Raw genomic sequence first — 15,623 nt, forward strand, 5'->3', positions numbered from 1 at the left:
TTTGGTAATATTTTTTTTGCTCTTTTATTAAAAAGTCATTACATTTGAGATACGTTTTGTAGAGCTACCACAATTATAGCTCTGCTTTTCAGGTAACTAATTACAGACTAGTAATTTTGGTTTTAGCTTGCCTGTGTGATGACCAACCACAGTATATACATTAGCTTTAAATACATTAATTTTAGATATGCATATTTAGCATAGTGTGGAACTGCACCCAACACCTGGCACCAGATATTAAAGAGAACACTTCCAGGGTCTGTACCACCCAGACTGTTTCGCGCTTCACATTGTACTGATGCCTTTGAAGCCCATCACTCCAAGCCTTCTGCTTTATGAACCACATTTTGCTGCATTCAGAAACCCTGAGAGAGCAGGGAAAAGGACAAGTGTTACTGACAGAAGCAGACACAGAGCCTCTGTAAACACCACTTTTCCTACCAAACCTACATGAACAGTTCAGCTACACAGCAGTGCCAGTAACAAAGAAAGAAGGAGCAGAAGAGCATATCTTTTCCCAGTCAGTATCCAAATTCCCAGAAGGACCAATTTACATAAGAAAAAACCATCATTCTGTTCACCAAGATGCATAACATTGTTCCATTTTCCACTCTTGTTTTAGGTCAAGTGGAAGCTTCTTTTTTCAGTTTTTCTAACACTTCATCTGGTGTCAGCGATACCAAAATCTTCACCACTTTATCACGTGATTTACCACCCTGCATTAGAAACACACAAAAGTCATCTTGCAGAGAATCACCACCAAACACGCATTTCAAAGAAGCTGTGATGCCAATATATCACATAGATAGTTAAAATAATTCTCAGTGAGTAGCTATGCAGAATTAACAGGCTTCAGAATTGGTTCATCATCATCCTTTCTTGTTATTTTAAAGATTGAAAGCGATGTCTTATCTATTCTCCTTTTAAAAACAGCTACAGCTCCCAGAGCATGCCCTGAAATATTGCCTTTTTTATTGGCTAGAACAAAAAATATGTTTCCATTATTCTACTGTATTAGCTAGAAGCAAAATTCCAACTGTATCTTGTTTGAGGTTTTACAGAGTTACCACAAACTTTTGGTAGATGCGGACTTCCGGATCTTTCAGCACTGCCTCCAACAGAGTATTAGTTACTCTTAAGCTGAACTCTCCACTTGGTAATATCCACTAAATGACAACAAACTGCACTGTATATAGCATATAAGATATTTGGATTCAAATAGCTGTTATTTTAAATATCATTGACATGTTTTTATATTACTGACAAAATTGCTGTTTTACATCAGAACTGGTAAACATGCAACTTCGTTTCATTTTGCCTGAAGCTACACATTTGCCAGGATTCAGCAAAAACAAGAGAAACAAACGTGCTACATTTTAACCTATGCATAATAAAAAGTTTGGAAGATCCACTTGGAGCCTCCTGAAGGAGAAAAATGTCTTAACCCTGCCATGTGGAAATAAGGCAGGAATTTTAAAATGAAAAATAGTCCTTTGAAGCAGCCTGGACAGTTGATAATGAAAATCAAGCCTTTTGGATAGAAACGTGGTAAGCCTGGTATTATACCAAACCACGCCACACTGGATTGTTCTGTCAGTGTTATCACGAAGCAAGTAGCACACAGCAGAGAGCAACCAGTACAAAAACCACTCAGTGTGTGCACCTAGCAAATCAGAATGGAAAGACACAAATAAAGTACAAACTTTGACACAGTGCTCCACCAAGAACAAACAGTGGTCTGAGGAAAACAAACACGAGCTTGTACTTATGTGGACACTGGAGGACTGAGTTAAGAAGGTCAGAAAATGTTGGTCCCTTTTATCCTTAGCTCTGCTTAGCATTTATATTTATTAATTAAATCTGAACAACTCTTCAAGGCAGGAAAACTGTAATTTGTAAAATGCTGACAGAATTAAAGAATCTACACAGGAGTCAGGAAAAAAAGAATCAAACCTCAGCACCTCTACCTTTCCCCAAAGCAGGGCTCAGTTCATTGATCATACTGCCCTGACCATCTTTTAAAAGACTTCTCCAACTAGTGCATTAAATATAGAAAAATAAGAGGCACCATTTTTCATTGAGTCCTCACCTTCACAAAGTGAAATTAATTATTTATTCAGCATGATGAATAAAACAGTTTCCACCCTAACATAGTCAACACATGTCAACACACAACACAGCTCATGTGAAGAAACTCCTAAGGCCCAGCCGTAACAGTGATGTTTCCATACACCCTACTTGTGTGCCACAGGTACTTGTCAGAAAATACAGAAGTGCCTTCAAAAAATGAATGCAATTTTTTTTCCCCCTAAAATGCACCTTTTCTGCAAAACACAAATTACATGAGCTGAATTTGAAATGGAAACAAAAGGCTCTTTAAGAGCCACAGAAGGCACATCCCAAATACATTTTTGAAAACACATAATTAGAACTATTTTGATTAAAGATCTCAAGATCAGCTGTGGTTCTTCTTATCCCAGTTTTCTTTCCTTAGCAAACCACCCTGTTAAGTCAATTGAAAGCTTTTCAAGTGTGTTTTGGACTGAGCTTGCTGTACTCTATGAATAACATCCCAGAGCCTCGAATTTACAGCGCAACAGAATAAGACTGAAAGGGGAAAAAAAGCAAAAAAGCAAGGAAAAAAAAAAAAAAAAAGTACCTTCTCTAAAATAACGTCACTCTTCTTCACTTGTAGCACCTTGGAAAGGTAGCGGCACAGCTCTGCGTTCGCCTCCCCTTCTGAAGGCGGTGCAGCAATAGCCACACCTACCGCCTCGGCTGTCACATCTACAACGGGGAACGGAACAAGCGTTCAGAGTGCCTAACTGTCATTCCCTAGAAATGGATGTTTACGCTTTCAAAAGCATCTTAATTTAAGACCCGACTAACTCCCATATCTGCGGGCGACTCTGCATCTTTAAAGCCCTTAAAGCTGTTGGCAGCGCAGAACGCTATGCTTCCAGCACAAAGCACAGCGTCGGACAGCCGCGCGCGGTTTCGGCACCGCAGCCGCCGGGCGCAGCGCTGAGGCTCCCCGTTGTGCTGCGGGCGCAGCGCCGCCTTACGCCACCAAGACCCGCAGCCACCGGCAGCGCGGGCGCTGCGCACCTGTGCGAAACGCGGCTCCGATCCGCGCGCGACCAGCCGGCTGTGCGGACGGCGTTACGTGCAGGAAAGCGAAAGAGAGCCGCTCGTCATCCGAACGAAAGTTGAGAGCGCGGCTCCGCCCGGCCACGCGCTCCGCAGTTCCGCACAGCGCCGTCCGGCCCCGACGCGCATCACGCGGCGCCGCGTGCCCCGCTCCGCGCTCCCGGCCCGGCGGCGCCCACCTGTCACGGCGCTGCAGCGGGAGCCGGGCTTGGCGCGCACCGACACCCTGACGCCGCCGTCGCCCGCTGCCAACACCGGCACCGCGGCGGCGCCGGGCTCGGCGGGCTCCTTCCCGGCCGCTTTTCCCTGAAAGAGAGAAACGGGCGTCGGGACGACCGGCACGGAGCGCTGGGCGCCGGTCCCGGCCGTCCCGCCCGCACCTTCCGGGGCATGGCCCCGCCGCGGGCCCGTAGCGGTGCCGCCAGCCGCTGACGGAAGCCGGCGAGGGCCGGCATGGCTCGGCGCGGCCCTTCCGGGAACGGCGTTGGCCCCGCCCCTCTGCTGCGCATGCGCGGCACGGCCGCCCGCCGCGGAGAAACCCGACCGGAAACGATGGCTTCCATGGCCTGCAGCAGATGACCACAGAGCAAGTTACACGCAAATAGGCCACAGCTGATAATAATTCTTTAGTATTAGATTATTACCCAGTCAAAATAATATCATAACAAGGCTTGTATTCCCATTTTCACATTGTACATTTTCTTATAGGCACATATGTATATACAGTGGCTATTTCCATAACCGGCTCTATGTTCCAAAACAGCCCTTCTTAATAAAAAGAGATTCTGGAAAGACCCATTCCTTGCAGGATTTGCTATAGCATTTCTTCACTGCAGCTGCAGATACTGCCTGGAGTGCTAAGTCCATCAACGCTCCAGGACTCATTCAACAACTCACCACTGATAGCAATATGAATCCAGCTTTGCTGATGTACTTGGAAAAAAAAAAACACAGCAGTAATTCATGTCCACAGGGTCATTCCAAGGTTATTTTACAGAGAAGTGCAAGCTGGGAGTACAGTAGCAGAGGCACTGTCTTTGTTAGATGAGTTGAGGAAAAGGTACAGATGAAATTCATAACCAGTACGTATTTTCCAGTTCAAGAAATTAATTCAACTGTATGAGAAACAAAGGGTTCAAAATACAAAGCCATTAAATCACAACATACCATTCAAAACAATCTTCAGTATACAGAGTACTTACTGCACACTTTGTTAAAAGGAAAAGTTAAATTAGGTTCCACCAACCACGACGCAGATAAAATCGCTTTCCTGGTACCTCTCAAACAAGTCAGTTCCGCTTTTACACATCCAGGTCATTTCACAGCACTGCCTAGCTCACTAGGGGTGACCCTGAAAGTCCACTGATATGCTGACATGTAGATGATCGTATGAAATTATGTATAAAATATTATTTCTGGGATCTGTCCATCTTCTATCGATGTACCATTATTGTTACCTGGCGAACTATAAAAGACAAAGCATGTTTTGCTAGCAGTAGGAGATTCGTGGATTACTTTCTTCAATCCTTTTGTTCCATAGTGGGAATCAGGACCCTGAAAAACAGCAAGAGATTAGCAGCAGAATGGAAATGGAAGCACGACCCATGCAATATTGAAGCTTAAACACCACTGACTTAAATCATTTTAACAGTAAAAATGTCTGTATCCACATAACACAAGTTGCATAATAAGTTACAGATAACAGAAACAGATTCTGTGAGTCTAAATAAAAAAGGTTTCTCTGACAGTAGATCTAAACCACTTGGTTTTATCCCACTAATAATGAATAAACGTTTTCTCATACTTCTCCTTGTCATACAAGCTGTCTATATTCTCACTTATTCTCCCACTTCAGATGCAGCACTTTTTTTTTTTTTTTTCAATCCACTTGATTTTGATTTCTGAACAGGGAATCATCTTTAAAATAATTTTATTTATAAAAAATGTTTACAGAAAACATTGAATGAGTCAATTTTCCTAGGACAAATCATTATTTTCCTCTATTTTAGCACTGGCATATAAAAGCAAGAAAAGAAAGATCTCAGTGTTTTTGATTACAACTGGTCCTTAACAAAAGAAATCAAACAAGTTTTGATAAAGACAGCTGCCAGATTAAATATTCCAAATAGTGCATTTGCCCACACAGATCCACAGTGACTTCCATTAGGATTTAACTCCTGTAAGTGGGAAGTCACACAGGATCCAGTTATAAATTCTGTGCACAGAACAAAGAGAAAGCAGCTTTAAAAGTTACCACACAGTTTAGCTACTGCCTCCTTTCCACACAACACCAAGAATAAGACCCCAAGACGACACATTCCCATCACAAAACAGATAAAAGATAAACCTTTGCATTACAATAATGTTTTACTTTATACTGTTAAGCGTTCTTACTTTTAATGTTGCACAGGCTGTGTAGCAAACTGTTGGCAAAATCTCTATAGGTTCTTTGAACATAACTCTGAATGTATTGGCAGTTCCATCACAGCTAAATCCAGTATCGTTTTGTCCTAGAGTTTGATTCTTCTCATAATCAATTATCTGCAGAAAAACATGAGAACTGTGCTTTTACATTTACAAACTTGCAAAAGGCTCTCACTGTATGCACACTGGAACGTTACAAGAAAACATTTGCCTATTCCACCCAGTTTAATTACAACAACAGTGCACCTCAGATTAAAAGGTAGCTTTAATTTCCTAACAGTAATACTGTGAGGGCTGACCTGGCCTTGTGCTGAGCCACAGATTCTGAGTTTTACACAGGCTGTCCATTCTGTATGCCCGATCTAGCCCACAGTGCCACACCAACCAGGTTAAAGGCTTTGTCTGACAGGAGATAAATAGCTCTTAAACCTTTAGCATTTGACCTTAATAATCTACACGCGATCCTGTAACTTAGATTTGCTGATCTTTGCACACCTACACAGCCCGCATGAGAGAAGCGCATGAGGCTGGACCTAAATGTTTCACTGGCTGTGGCTCATTCAGTAAACAAGATTTTACAGATGAACAGTCAATGACGTGTTCTTAGAATAAAGCAGGGACTTGTTCTTCCATGCTTTACACTGTTTATGTCTTTATGTTCACATCTCATATTTCTTTTGCCTTCAGTTTTACTGGCAAACAGGAATCACTAGCCAGGACACCACAAACAGCAGATATCACACTTCTCATTCCATTTCTAATCCACACTGCTGAACATTTCTTGGAGAAGTAGGATATCAGAGCTTTACAGTAACATGCACACTTCTAATGACTATTCCACTAGAAACTATCAACAATAACAACAACCATGAAGTCCTTCTTTCAGGCAAGATATGCTCCCTGAAACAGGGTTTCATGGTCTTTTTTTCCATCCGCAATCAAAAGAAATACTAACAATTCTAGTATTGAAGTAATATTCCTTTATCATAACAGACTGGTATGATTTAACCTGGTAGGCAGCACAGAATTCCTGTCCTTAAGTACAAAACAGAGCAGTAAGCATCAAACAGGAAGCAGAAGACAAACTGTCCTTTAAATACAGCGTGAAGAAATAAACTGAAACAGAATTACCAGCAAATGCTAGATGTCTATCAAATAAGGTGGGGACAAATAAGATGGGGAGTGTGTGTTCCTAACTGAAGTCACAGGTTCTCTCACAAATTTTTCCACACCCAGTAAATCAAAGCAGCGTTGTAATTGCAGGCTTTGACACGCACAGCACAGAGTAACAGTGCAGCTGCAGAAAGTTAAAACTTTGTTAGAAAGCTTAGAATCAAACCAAAGCTAAACTCAGTAAGAGAATTCAAATGGATTGAAATTCCATACTTTAAAGGGGAGGATACAGTGGTGGATCAACATTACTAGCAGGCAATCCTCAGCACAACGTCCTAAGAGAGATCAGACAGGCTACAGGAGCAGGAAATACAGTTTTAGTGGCGTCTTCAACTAGCCTCTCAGACTGGGCAAGTGTCACATCAGGACACGAAGCAGGGGGGACATTTTTAGATACTATCACTGATCGTTTCATGAGCTTGCTCACCACTTGCTCAGTAGGAAGAAACACAACCCTTCATTTGGTACTGAGTGATTAGCAGGATCAGATTTAAAATTTCATAATGGAAACACTATGTAACAGTGTCCATAATATACTCAGAGTCAACATTCCTACACGAACAACAAAATCAAATCTACCACAGCTGTGCTGAACTTCAAAAAGGAAAATAAGGAAGCTGGCTCAAAAGAAGCTAAAATAAGAGTCTGAGCTCCATTCCCCCACCATCCAGAACTATCTCATTAGGGAAGATTTAGTGCACAGCTCTCTTCTACAATCTTCTCAGCAGTCTTCCATAGGTGAATGCACACATTCAAACACAATCAGATCCAAAAGAAGGATACTTTACCCACTGCTCTCACAAGTATTGCTCCCCTCTGCTCATTACTTCCTCCCCTACAAACACAAGGTGTCCTAGCATTTCTGGTCACACTTTCATAAAGCAGTAGCTTATGAATAATTTTCATTATTCTTTTTACTACCTTCTGCACTTTACAGTGAGAGACCAATACTTCCCACAGGACCCAAGATGCGAGCATGCCCTGCTTTCATGAAGTAACACAGTGCCATCTTATCTTTTTTCTAGTACCTTCATGATGACACAGTGGGCTTTTTTAGCAGACTTTTTTGGCAGTCATTACATATGTCAATAATTTCTGACAGCTGCTAATGACAAATGCAAAATTCTTTCCTGAATTACTAGAAACATTATTAAGAGGACAGACTTAATGCACAACTGAACCGATTGTAAAGCTGTGAAATTCAGTTACAGACAACTTGCAGGAATTTGAGGTTAGACCACAGGAGTATTCTGCAGCACAATTCACTGGGAGTTACCAAACTGAAAGACCAAACCGGCCCCAAGAAATACCTATTCTGAAAATGACTGAAGAATAGACTGAAAAGGAAGGTAAGTTTTATACTGTTCTTACATTTCCCCGGTCATCCAGTTATGACTGCTGGGGATAAAACAGGTTAGACTCCTGACCTATCAGACTGCTCCTACTCTATCCAAATATACTCCAAACCTTTTGTATTAAGCATAGTTTCTGCTTAAATAAGCGTATATAGAATACACTGTACCTGTATATTAACTTGGTAGTCTGTGGGTCCATGAATAGATCCATATAATCCAAATCCCACTATGGAAATTCTTCTGTTAACTGTGAACCTAGTAAAACAGAAGCCAATAAAGGAATCTAAGCAACTGTGATGGGTCTGTTAACTTGTTCCCAGACAAGCAAGAAAGACTCGCATTGTAGTGTAGAAAGCTAACCCAGAAATAGCACGGCATTCATATTTTCAATAGTGTTCTGCATTTAAATGTCAATAGTAAGGAAAAGCCCCACCTTATTAAGGTATCAGCTTTATAAGGTGACATTTTGCCACTGGGCTTTAAAAAAAAATTAATAACCTGATTTTTTTTTTTTTTTATTAATTACTGGAATAAAAACAGATCAAGACTTAGTATTTCAAAACTGGATATGCAGCAAACACTCCAGGACTCCAGACTTTTGAACTTGGTTCTCTGATAAATGTTTGTTACTATATCTTCTGCCAAAAAGCAGAAGTTGAGTAATACCCTGCCTTTCTTCCCACACTTCTGTCTCTCCTTCAAATAGTTTCCAAAGCCATACCTGATGCGATCACTTGTTCCACTGTAGCCCCAGCGACTCTCCACTTGTTGGAACCTGTTAATGCTGCATTCTTTTCCTCTGAGGCAACATCTTGGTCGGTCTATATAATCTACTTTTGGCTTAGGATTGACAGTAAAATGTAGAAAAAGATTTACTACTTCCCGATCTGACAAGATTCCTGACTGAGCAGGGCCTGCAAAAAGAAAAAACTTCTAAGGTAATTCTAAGAACTACTCCAACTGCTGTATTCAAACCACATTTATCTGCAAACCAAGAATGATGCTAATATTTTTCAGTAGCCAGGGTATATTATATACAAGATGTTTTGCTTTCCTTAAGATTGCATCACAATGCTTATTAGTAAGGTGTTAATAACATAACAGAGCGTTAAGAAACTCAACACTCAGACCAGCAGTGCAGAGCTATGGTCTAACAGTAAGACAAAGAATCCCAAAACTTACCTGCTGCAAACTCTTCAATAGTCATTAATGGAAAACGGATTAAGGAAAGAGCTCTTCCAAGGACCTTCTGTTTGTTTCCAAATGTCACAGGCAGTTGTTGTCTTTGACATTCAGCCTCTGCCCAACGAACAACAGCTCCAAAGAGTCTACTTTCTCGAATACTAAGGGTATCTCTTTCTAGAACTGCACACAATGTGTCTAAAGAAAAAATGTTAACAGATGTACATCACTATTCATCCAAACAAGTTCTACATATTTTAAGTAATCTTAATACAGAATTTCCAAAGCTATGGCAAGATCAAAACTGGCAGCAATCATGTAAAGTGTTAACATGATGTTAATGTACACTAGGAAAAAAACCAAATCACCTATGACAGCACTGCCACGTTCTCATCCAAGTACCTGTCTGCCAGTCTGCATCAACTACAGACACACAAAGCAGTGGTGCACATAAAGCCAGTTTAAACATGCATGAAAAGGATTTTAAACATTGACACATTTGCCTCCCACAAAGCTTGAAGGCGTAACGCAGGGTGGGAGGAAAGGTGCATGCATTTTACAGGAGCAGCTTCTCCTGTACTTCTTATTCACTGCTGCATTTCATAAACAATTTAAGCAAAAAAAAAAAAAAAATTCTATAGGCCATTTAACATTTAGTCTGTCCAAGTTTTCCTCTCAGTTCATCATAGATGATGAATCTAAAAAGCTGGTTTTGCATTCTGAACCTGGTGTCTTCAGAAGTTTTTATATGCCCTGAATTTGAGCAAGCAATGTTTGCTGTCATAAAATATATATCAGAAATGCAGGCTGGATTTGAGATTTATCAAGAGTAGAGATCAACATTCACAGTCTGGGTATCAGTCCACTGAACACAAGTTAACAGCCACTTTACAAGATGTTGAAGCAGCTGGAATGCCTTCCTTCAGTCTGAGTTTGAGACATAATCTAGATGAACTGAAGTGAAATGTTATATAGACACAGTAACAATCAAATTTAACTAAACTGATTTATCACTGCTGACTTTTTGTAAAAGAAAAAACATTGAAACCAGAAGAATTACAAGCAGAATTTCAAACCATTTTAGATTTTTTTTTTTTTTTTTTTTTTTTTTTACACAAATTCTGTACATTGCATCTGATTTGTGCAACCCTGAAAAGAGAAATAGTGTGTAGCAACACAACAGCATGATTCCCTTGGGAAGTTTAATGCTTAAGACACAAGAAGGAACTTACCTATATCAATATCAGTAAATCCTTCTGCACTTATTGCATCCATAGTGCTTTTGTCTATCGTATCAAGACAAAGACTAGCAAGCTGAGGCTCATCAAACAAACGAGCCTAAGAAAGTAAAGTACATCTTCAGTTAATTTGCTGCTGCAAGCATCCTGTTGATAAGCTACTAATTCTAATAAGCAAGTATTTTTTTCATTTAGTATAGGTCTAGAATAAAATAGGATGATTTCTCTACACCTTGTGGTTCTATCTTCCAGGGCACTTAAATTCCAAGAGGAGTACATAATTGAAAATATACTCCATCTGGGTTTTCCTTCATGTTTGTATTTTTCATTTCATATAATTTGAAGAAGTAGACACCAAATCTGTCACAGTAAACTGTCTTAACAAAAAAACAAACAACCAATTGAGATATTCACATAAGCTTAATAAACTGAACCCATCTGAAGCATCCCAATACATCATATATTAACAACAAAAAAGGTTTTATTCTTTTCTTCCTCTACATTAATATCACTAGAAGCCAAGAAAGTCTGTAAAAATGCCAACAAAACAACAAAATTATTTTCACACAAAAATTAGATTATGTGATGGTAAACCCACTGTGAAGTAATACTATATGCTCACTTCCCCCCCAGACACTAATTTTCATAGAAAACCAAAATAAGCTTAAATTTACCTACCTGAGTGAGGAGCATGAAGGCATTATCTGCTCGGAGGTGCTTCGTTAGAAAATCTACACAGTGTGCTTCCAGGGCTGGAACTGCATACTTCTTTGCAGTGTAAAGAGTAGTCATGACTGTTTCTGGACCAATCTGAACTTCATCTGAATAAAGAAACCTAGAAATCAATATACAAATATATATAATAAAAACACATCTTTGGTGCACATATCAACACATAACCCTCCATGGCTGTATTACTTATCTCAATCTACTGAAATGCACATTAGCTTCATTGCAACTCTTGAAAAGAGTGTCAACATCTGATGTGATAATTGTGTGCCTTGTGTCAGTCACCATTCTCTAATGCTCAGAAGGAAAAGGGAGTAGAATTCTAAGAGATGACCTTGACTCTTCTATTCTTGCTGCAGGCAGCAACAAGAAAAGCCTTGGCTTCTCTGCACTGTTTGAGGCTGCATGATTTGTTGAAATTTTTGCATAAAGGAGCAAACCAAAGGATAAAAGTTTCCATAAAAACAGGCACAAACCCCTCTATACTGACAGCTGTTACTTGAGACCAGGTGAGATAAGCTTTGTTTTGAGGCTCTGTATGGAAGAGACAATTTCTTAAAAATGACCTTCCTTACAATGACAGATGACATTGAAGATAACCTTATCAATATTTCATCAGATTTACAGACATTTATCCGTGGTACATGGTTCTGCTCCCAACAAACACAGGTGATTAAATATAATAAACCAGGACACGTTTTTGAATGCATGAATTGCACAACAAAGGGCAAGTCTTTTCTTTGCAGTTCTTTGTATTTTCTTTTCAGACTTCCTAAAAACAAATGGCAAACAATAAGTTGAGATGGAAGAAATAGGTTCTGATGCAATAACAATCACTCTGTGTTTAATAGAAGTAACCTGTGAAAGCAACAGGCTCACATTTGTTCGCAGCAGGGGGAGATCTAATTCTTTAAACCAAATTTACACCAAAGCTTTTAGAAAGGAGTTTAACTAAAGGTGAATTGTGTTGCTAGCAGTTTCAGACAGTACATTTAAAGCTGATCTTGCAGTTCTGTGCATTTTATTAAATACCAGAAAAGCACACCAAGATTTTGGTTTTAAGATTTTTAAAAGCCTGCTTCAAGAAATCCTAATCTTCCTTCCATAGCTTTATGAAACTTGGAGTCAAAACTACATGAGTCAAAAATTAACGGATTGCAAAAAAGCTGCATTATATCTAACAAAGGGAAAAAAAAGTTAAACCACCAAATTGTTTTTACAACACAATTTTGATTTTATTCCTGAAGTATGTACAACATGCAGCCAACGTATGGATTGGTTCACTTTCTGCACTGCCTTGAGAATTAGGGTACAGTTCCAAGCTGCTCTTTTCCAATGCTTCTTTTCCCTGTTTCGCAGGCTTTTGCCCCATCCAATCGACACACAAAATACAACTACACAGCCAAAATAGAGGAATTTAAATGTGATAACAGTGAATACGCACACAAGCTTTTCATTCAAGTGTGTTCTGTTAGCCACAGGACGTTCTGTCATCCCATGGAAGACACGCTTGAAGCTCTATGCTCCCATCTCTCTCCTGCTGTGCATGCCTGGACACACCAAGGAGACACTCCCTAACCAGAAGTGCGTCAACAGCAAAACTAATGGGACTTCAGTAGCTAAAGTTCTGATAACAGAAAGTCACACAGCATTAAATCCATCACGTTGACCTCACGATCTCTTTCTAGCCATGGACCAACACTGGCATAAGCACCGATGGGAACAGAGTATGTGACAGTGCAGACTTCTGAACTAAGAAAACTTACACTATGCACTGCCAAAAGATTTTAAGAATGTCACATACCAGGACTTTTTTGTCCTCACTCTTTCAAGTTCAATACTTCAAGTTTTTGACAATGCCAATACTTCTCTGCAATTTTCACAGCCGGAAGTCCTCTGCAATTACTAAAAAGTACAGATCTGCCAAGCCCAAAGGTAGCTATAAGAACTGTTATGTATGGTAATAAAGTGCATTGTGCTTATTGTATAATCCTGGCTCCTTTTAGTATATGGACAGATAATCACGATGCATTCATCTGCTCATAAAAAAGAACTCTAGGTGTGTCTTCTCTGTAAAAACCTCCCTGCTCATGAGCCAAGAGCTCCATCTCTTTGTTGACACTTCCATTCATGGCATGCCTGAACTGGCACGACTTTGTGTTAATGCTGCTGTTCTTCCTCCACTCAGCTCAGTGGGGTTGAACATCACTTCTTCTGTAAAAAAAAAGGGTGCAACTGCAGCCAATATAAAATTGTGAATAAATATATCCAACGGAAAAATTGAAAAGGTCATCAAAATCACCTGGTGACTATGAGGTGTTAAAATTCTTCAGTTTCTAGCCACTAGTAAATTATCTCCAACAGTTTTTGCATTACTTCAGTACTTTAATGGCCAACAGCGAGAAAAAAACAGGCTGTCTTACACACACACACACACACACACACACACACACGTCACAGTGACTTACTTCTAACCTTTGAAACCATTATTGCTTGGAAGACAACTTCCCACTACTCAGCACCAACCCCTCACCTTACATTTTGCCACTCCCTCTTGGCTATGAAAGCAGAAAATACAGTTTGTTTGCTATTAAGCAACAGTCACCATTCTGTGGATTTTCTTAAAACAAAATCAGTTGCTGCAAACCTTGTTTCCCTAATTGCTAAAGCACTGTGTGATTCTTCTTCTCACTGTTCTCACCTCAAAACAAAAAAAGAAAGCTATTTTTTTTCCATTACAGTTCAGAGACACTACAAATTTCCTTCCAGGCAATAATATTGCTATTTTCTAAATGTTAATTATGGAAATCTGCTTAGTGCATTTTATAGAAGTTTTGCCAAGCAAAAAAAAAATCCTAACGTTGAGCAGATGAGTTGTATGACCACACCTCAGCAACAAGCATGATGCACAGAGAAACTATGAGTAACTGTGTCTACGATTATTTACCACTATGCTGGATAAAAATAAAATGCAGACAGGTTTGTGGGCAGAGAAGTAACAGAACCTACTGTGGTCAAATCAGAAATCAGTACCCGCTTTGCATGCTTCTTCCTCATCACTGCACTCCTGCTCTCACTTGTGTGACTTGTGCATCAGATCAGATAACTGCGTTCTGCAGTGTGCTCTCTCCAGCCAAAGGTATCTGAAACGTGTTGACTTCAAAAGGGATGTCAACTACTTTGGTAAAGTGATACAATTTGCTCTGCCTCTGAAAAATAAAAAGCTCACTGTAAGAGGAGTGCCGGTCCTGCATGGAGCCAGGAGTGGGATGTGATGATTCTCACGGGTTCCTTCCGACTTGGAATATTCTAGGATTCTACGAGTACATTTTCAAAGCAAACTATCAAATGAAATGAAAAGCTCAGCACGACAGTTTCAGTTCCTTCCCGGCGCTGCTCGGGGGTCGGGCAGCGACAACAGAGATTACCGAGTCACTAAATCCCATCACCGCACCGCAATTACATCATCGAAAAGCCCGACGAGGCCGCTCCTCTCGCGGAAGGCAGCGCGGGGAGCGGCAGCAGCCCGCAGGCCGCCGGCAGGACGCGGCGCCCTCGTCCCGACTGCGGCCGGAGCGCGGGCAGGATGCGCGGCGCTCCCGGCCGAGGCCGAGCAGCGCAGACGGCCAACCCGAACCTCCCGGCTCCGGGGCTGACCTGAGCAGCGCCAGGAAGGCGGCGGGCTCCACGTCGGGCAGTTCGATCTCGGCCGAGGTGGTGGCCATGCCGCCGTTAAACATCGCGTCGAAGACGGCGCTGCCGGCCGCCAGCACGAAGCGGTGGGCGGGGATGCGCTGCTGGCCGGGGCCTGGAGGCGCTGCCCCGGCTCCGCCGCCCCGCGGGCCGCCCTTGCCCACCACGAAGTGCACGTCGCTCAGCAGCTCGTTGGAGAAGAGGAAGGCGAAGCGCTCCCGCAGCGAGCCCTTGGTGGCCTGCCAGTTGTACAGCGGCTCCCGCTGCAGCACCGCGCCGCTCTCCGCGGCGGCGGCACCGCTCGTGGCGGCGGCGGAGGCACCGGTGGCGGCGGGAGGCGCCTCCACGGGCGCACCGCCGGCGGCGGCCGCCATCACCGCCCTGAGGGGCCGCGCCGGGCCGAACCCTCACTCAGCCGGCGGCGCGAGCATCTCCGCCGCGCGCCGCGACGTCAGCAGCTCGCTGCGCATGCGCCGCGACCTCTCTGCGCAAGCGCGCGACGGAACCGTTCTCGCCCGGCAGGCGCGGCCATGCTCGCGTGTAGGCGGCGGGAGGGAGCGGGGTTGTGTCCGTAGGCGGTTTGGTGAGGGCGGGCGCTGCCCTGCGTGCCGCGGCGGTGTGCTGCCCGCCGGAGGGCCGAGCTGGGCCGTGCGAAGGCGAGAGGGAGTGCCGTGCCGCG

At 42.2% G+C, this 15,623-nt stretch overlaps 2 protein-coding genes across 2 annotated transcripts; both read right to left on the reverse strand.

Annotated features, from left to right (window-relative positions):
- Positions 1–3,659, reverse strand: CUNH15orf40 (chromosome unknown C15orf40 homolog). The gene is made up of 4 exons (XM_042876059.1): positions 3,531–3,659; positions 3,330–3,456; positions 2,660–2,787; positions 1–716 (listed from the first exon to the last, which is right to left on the reverse strand). The coding sequence occupies exons 1-4, from the start codon at positions 3,657–3,659 to the stop codon at positions 624–626; spliced, it is 477 nt and encodes a 158-aa protein (XP_042731993.1). The 3' UTR covers positions 1–623.
- A 93-nt stretch (positions 3,660–3,752) lies between these two features.
- BTBD1 (BTB domain containing 1) lies at positions 3,753–15,318 on the reverse strand. The gene is made up of 8 exons (XM_042876058.1): positions 14,909–15,318; positions 11,201–11,357; positions 10,517–10,622; positions 9,285–9,482; positions 8,824–9,016; positions 8,270–8,357; positions 5,545–5,691; positions 3,753–4,704 (listed from the first exon to the last, which is right to left on the reverse strand). The coding sequence occupies exons 1-8, from the start codon at positions 15,316–15,318 to the stop codon at positions 4,546–4,548; spliced, it is 1,458 nt and encodes a 485-aa protein (XP_042731992.1). The 3' UTR covers positions 3,753–4,545.
- Between the last annotated feature and the right edge of the window lie 305 nt (positions 15,319–15,623).

Source organism: Lagopus leucura, unplaced genomic scaffold (assembly GCF_019238085.1).
Source record: "Lagopus leucura isolate 7727_CA_CO unplaced genomic scaffold, USGS_WTPT01 Super-Scaffold_100015, whole genome shotgun sequence".
Lineage (NCBI taxonomy): Eukaryota > Metazoa > Chordata > Aves > Galliformes > Phasianidae > Lagopus > Lagopus leucura.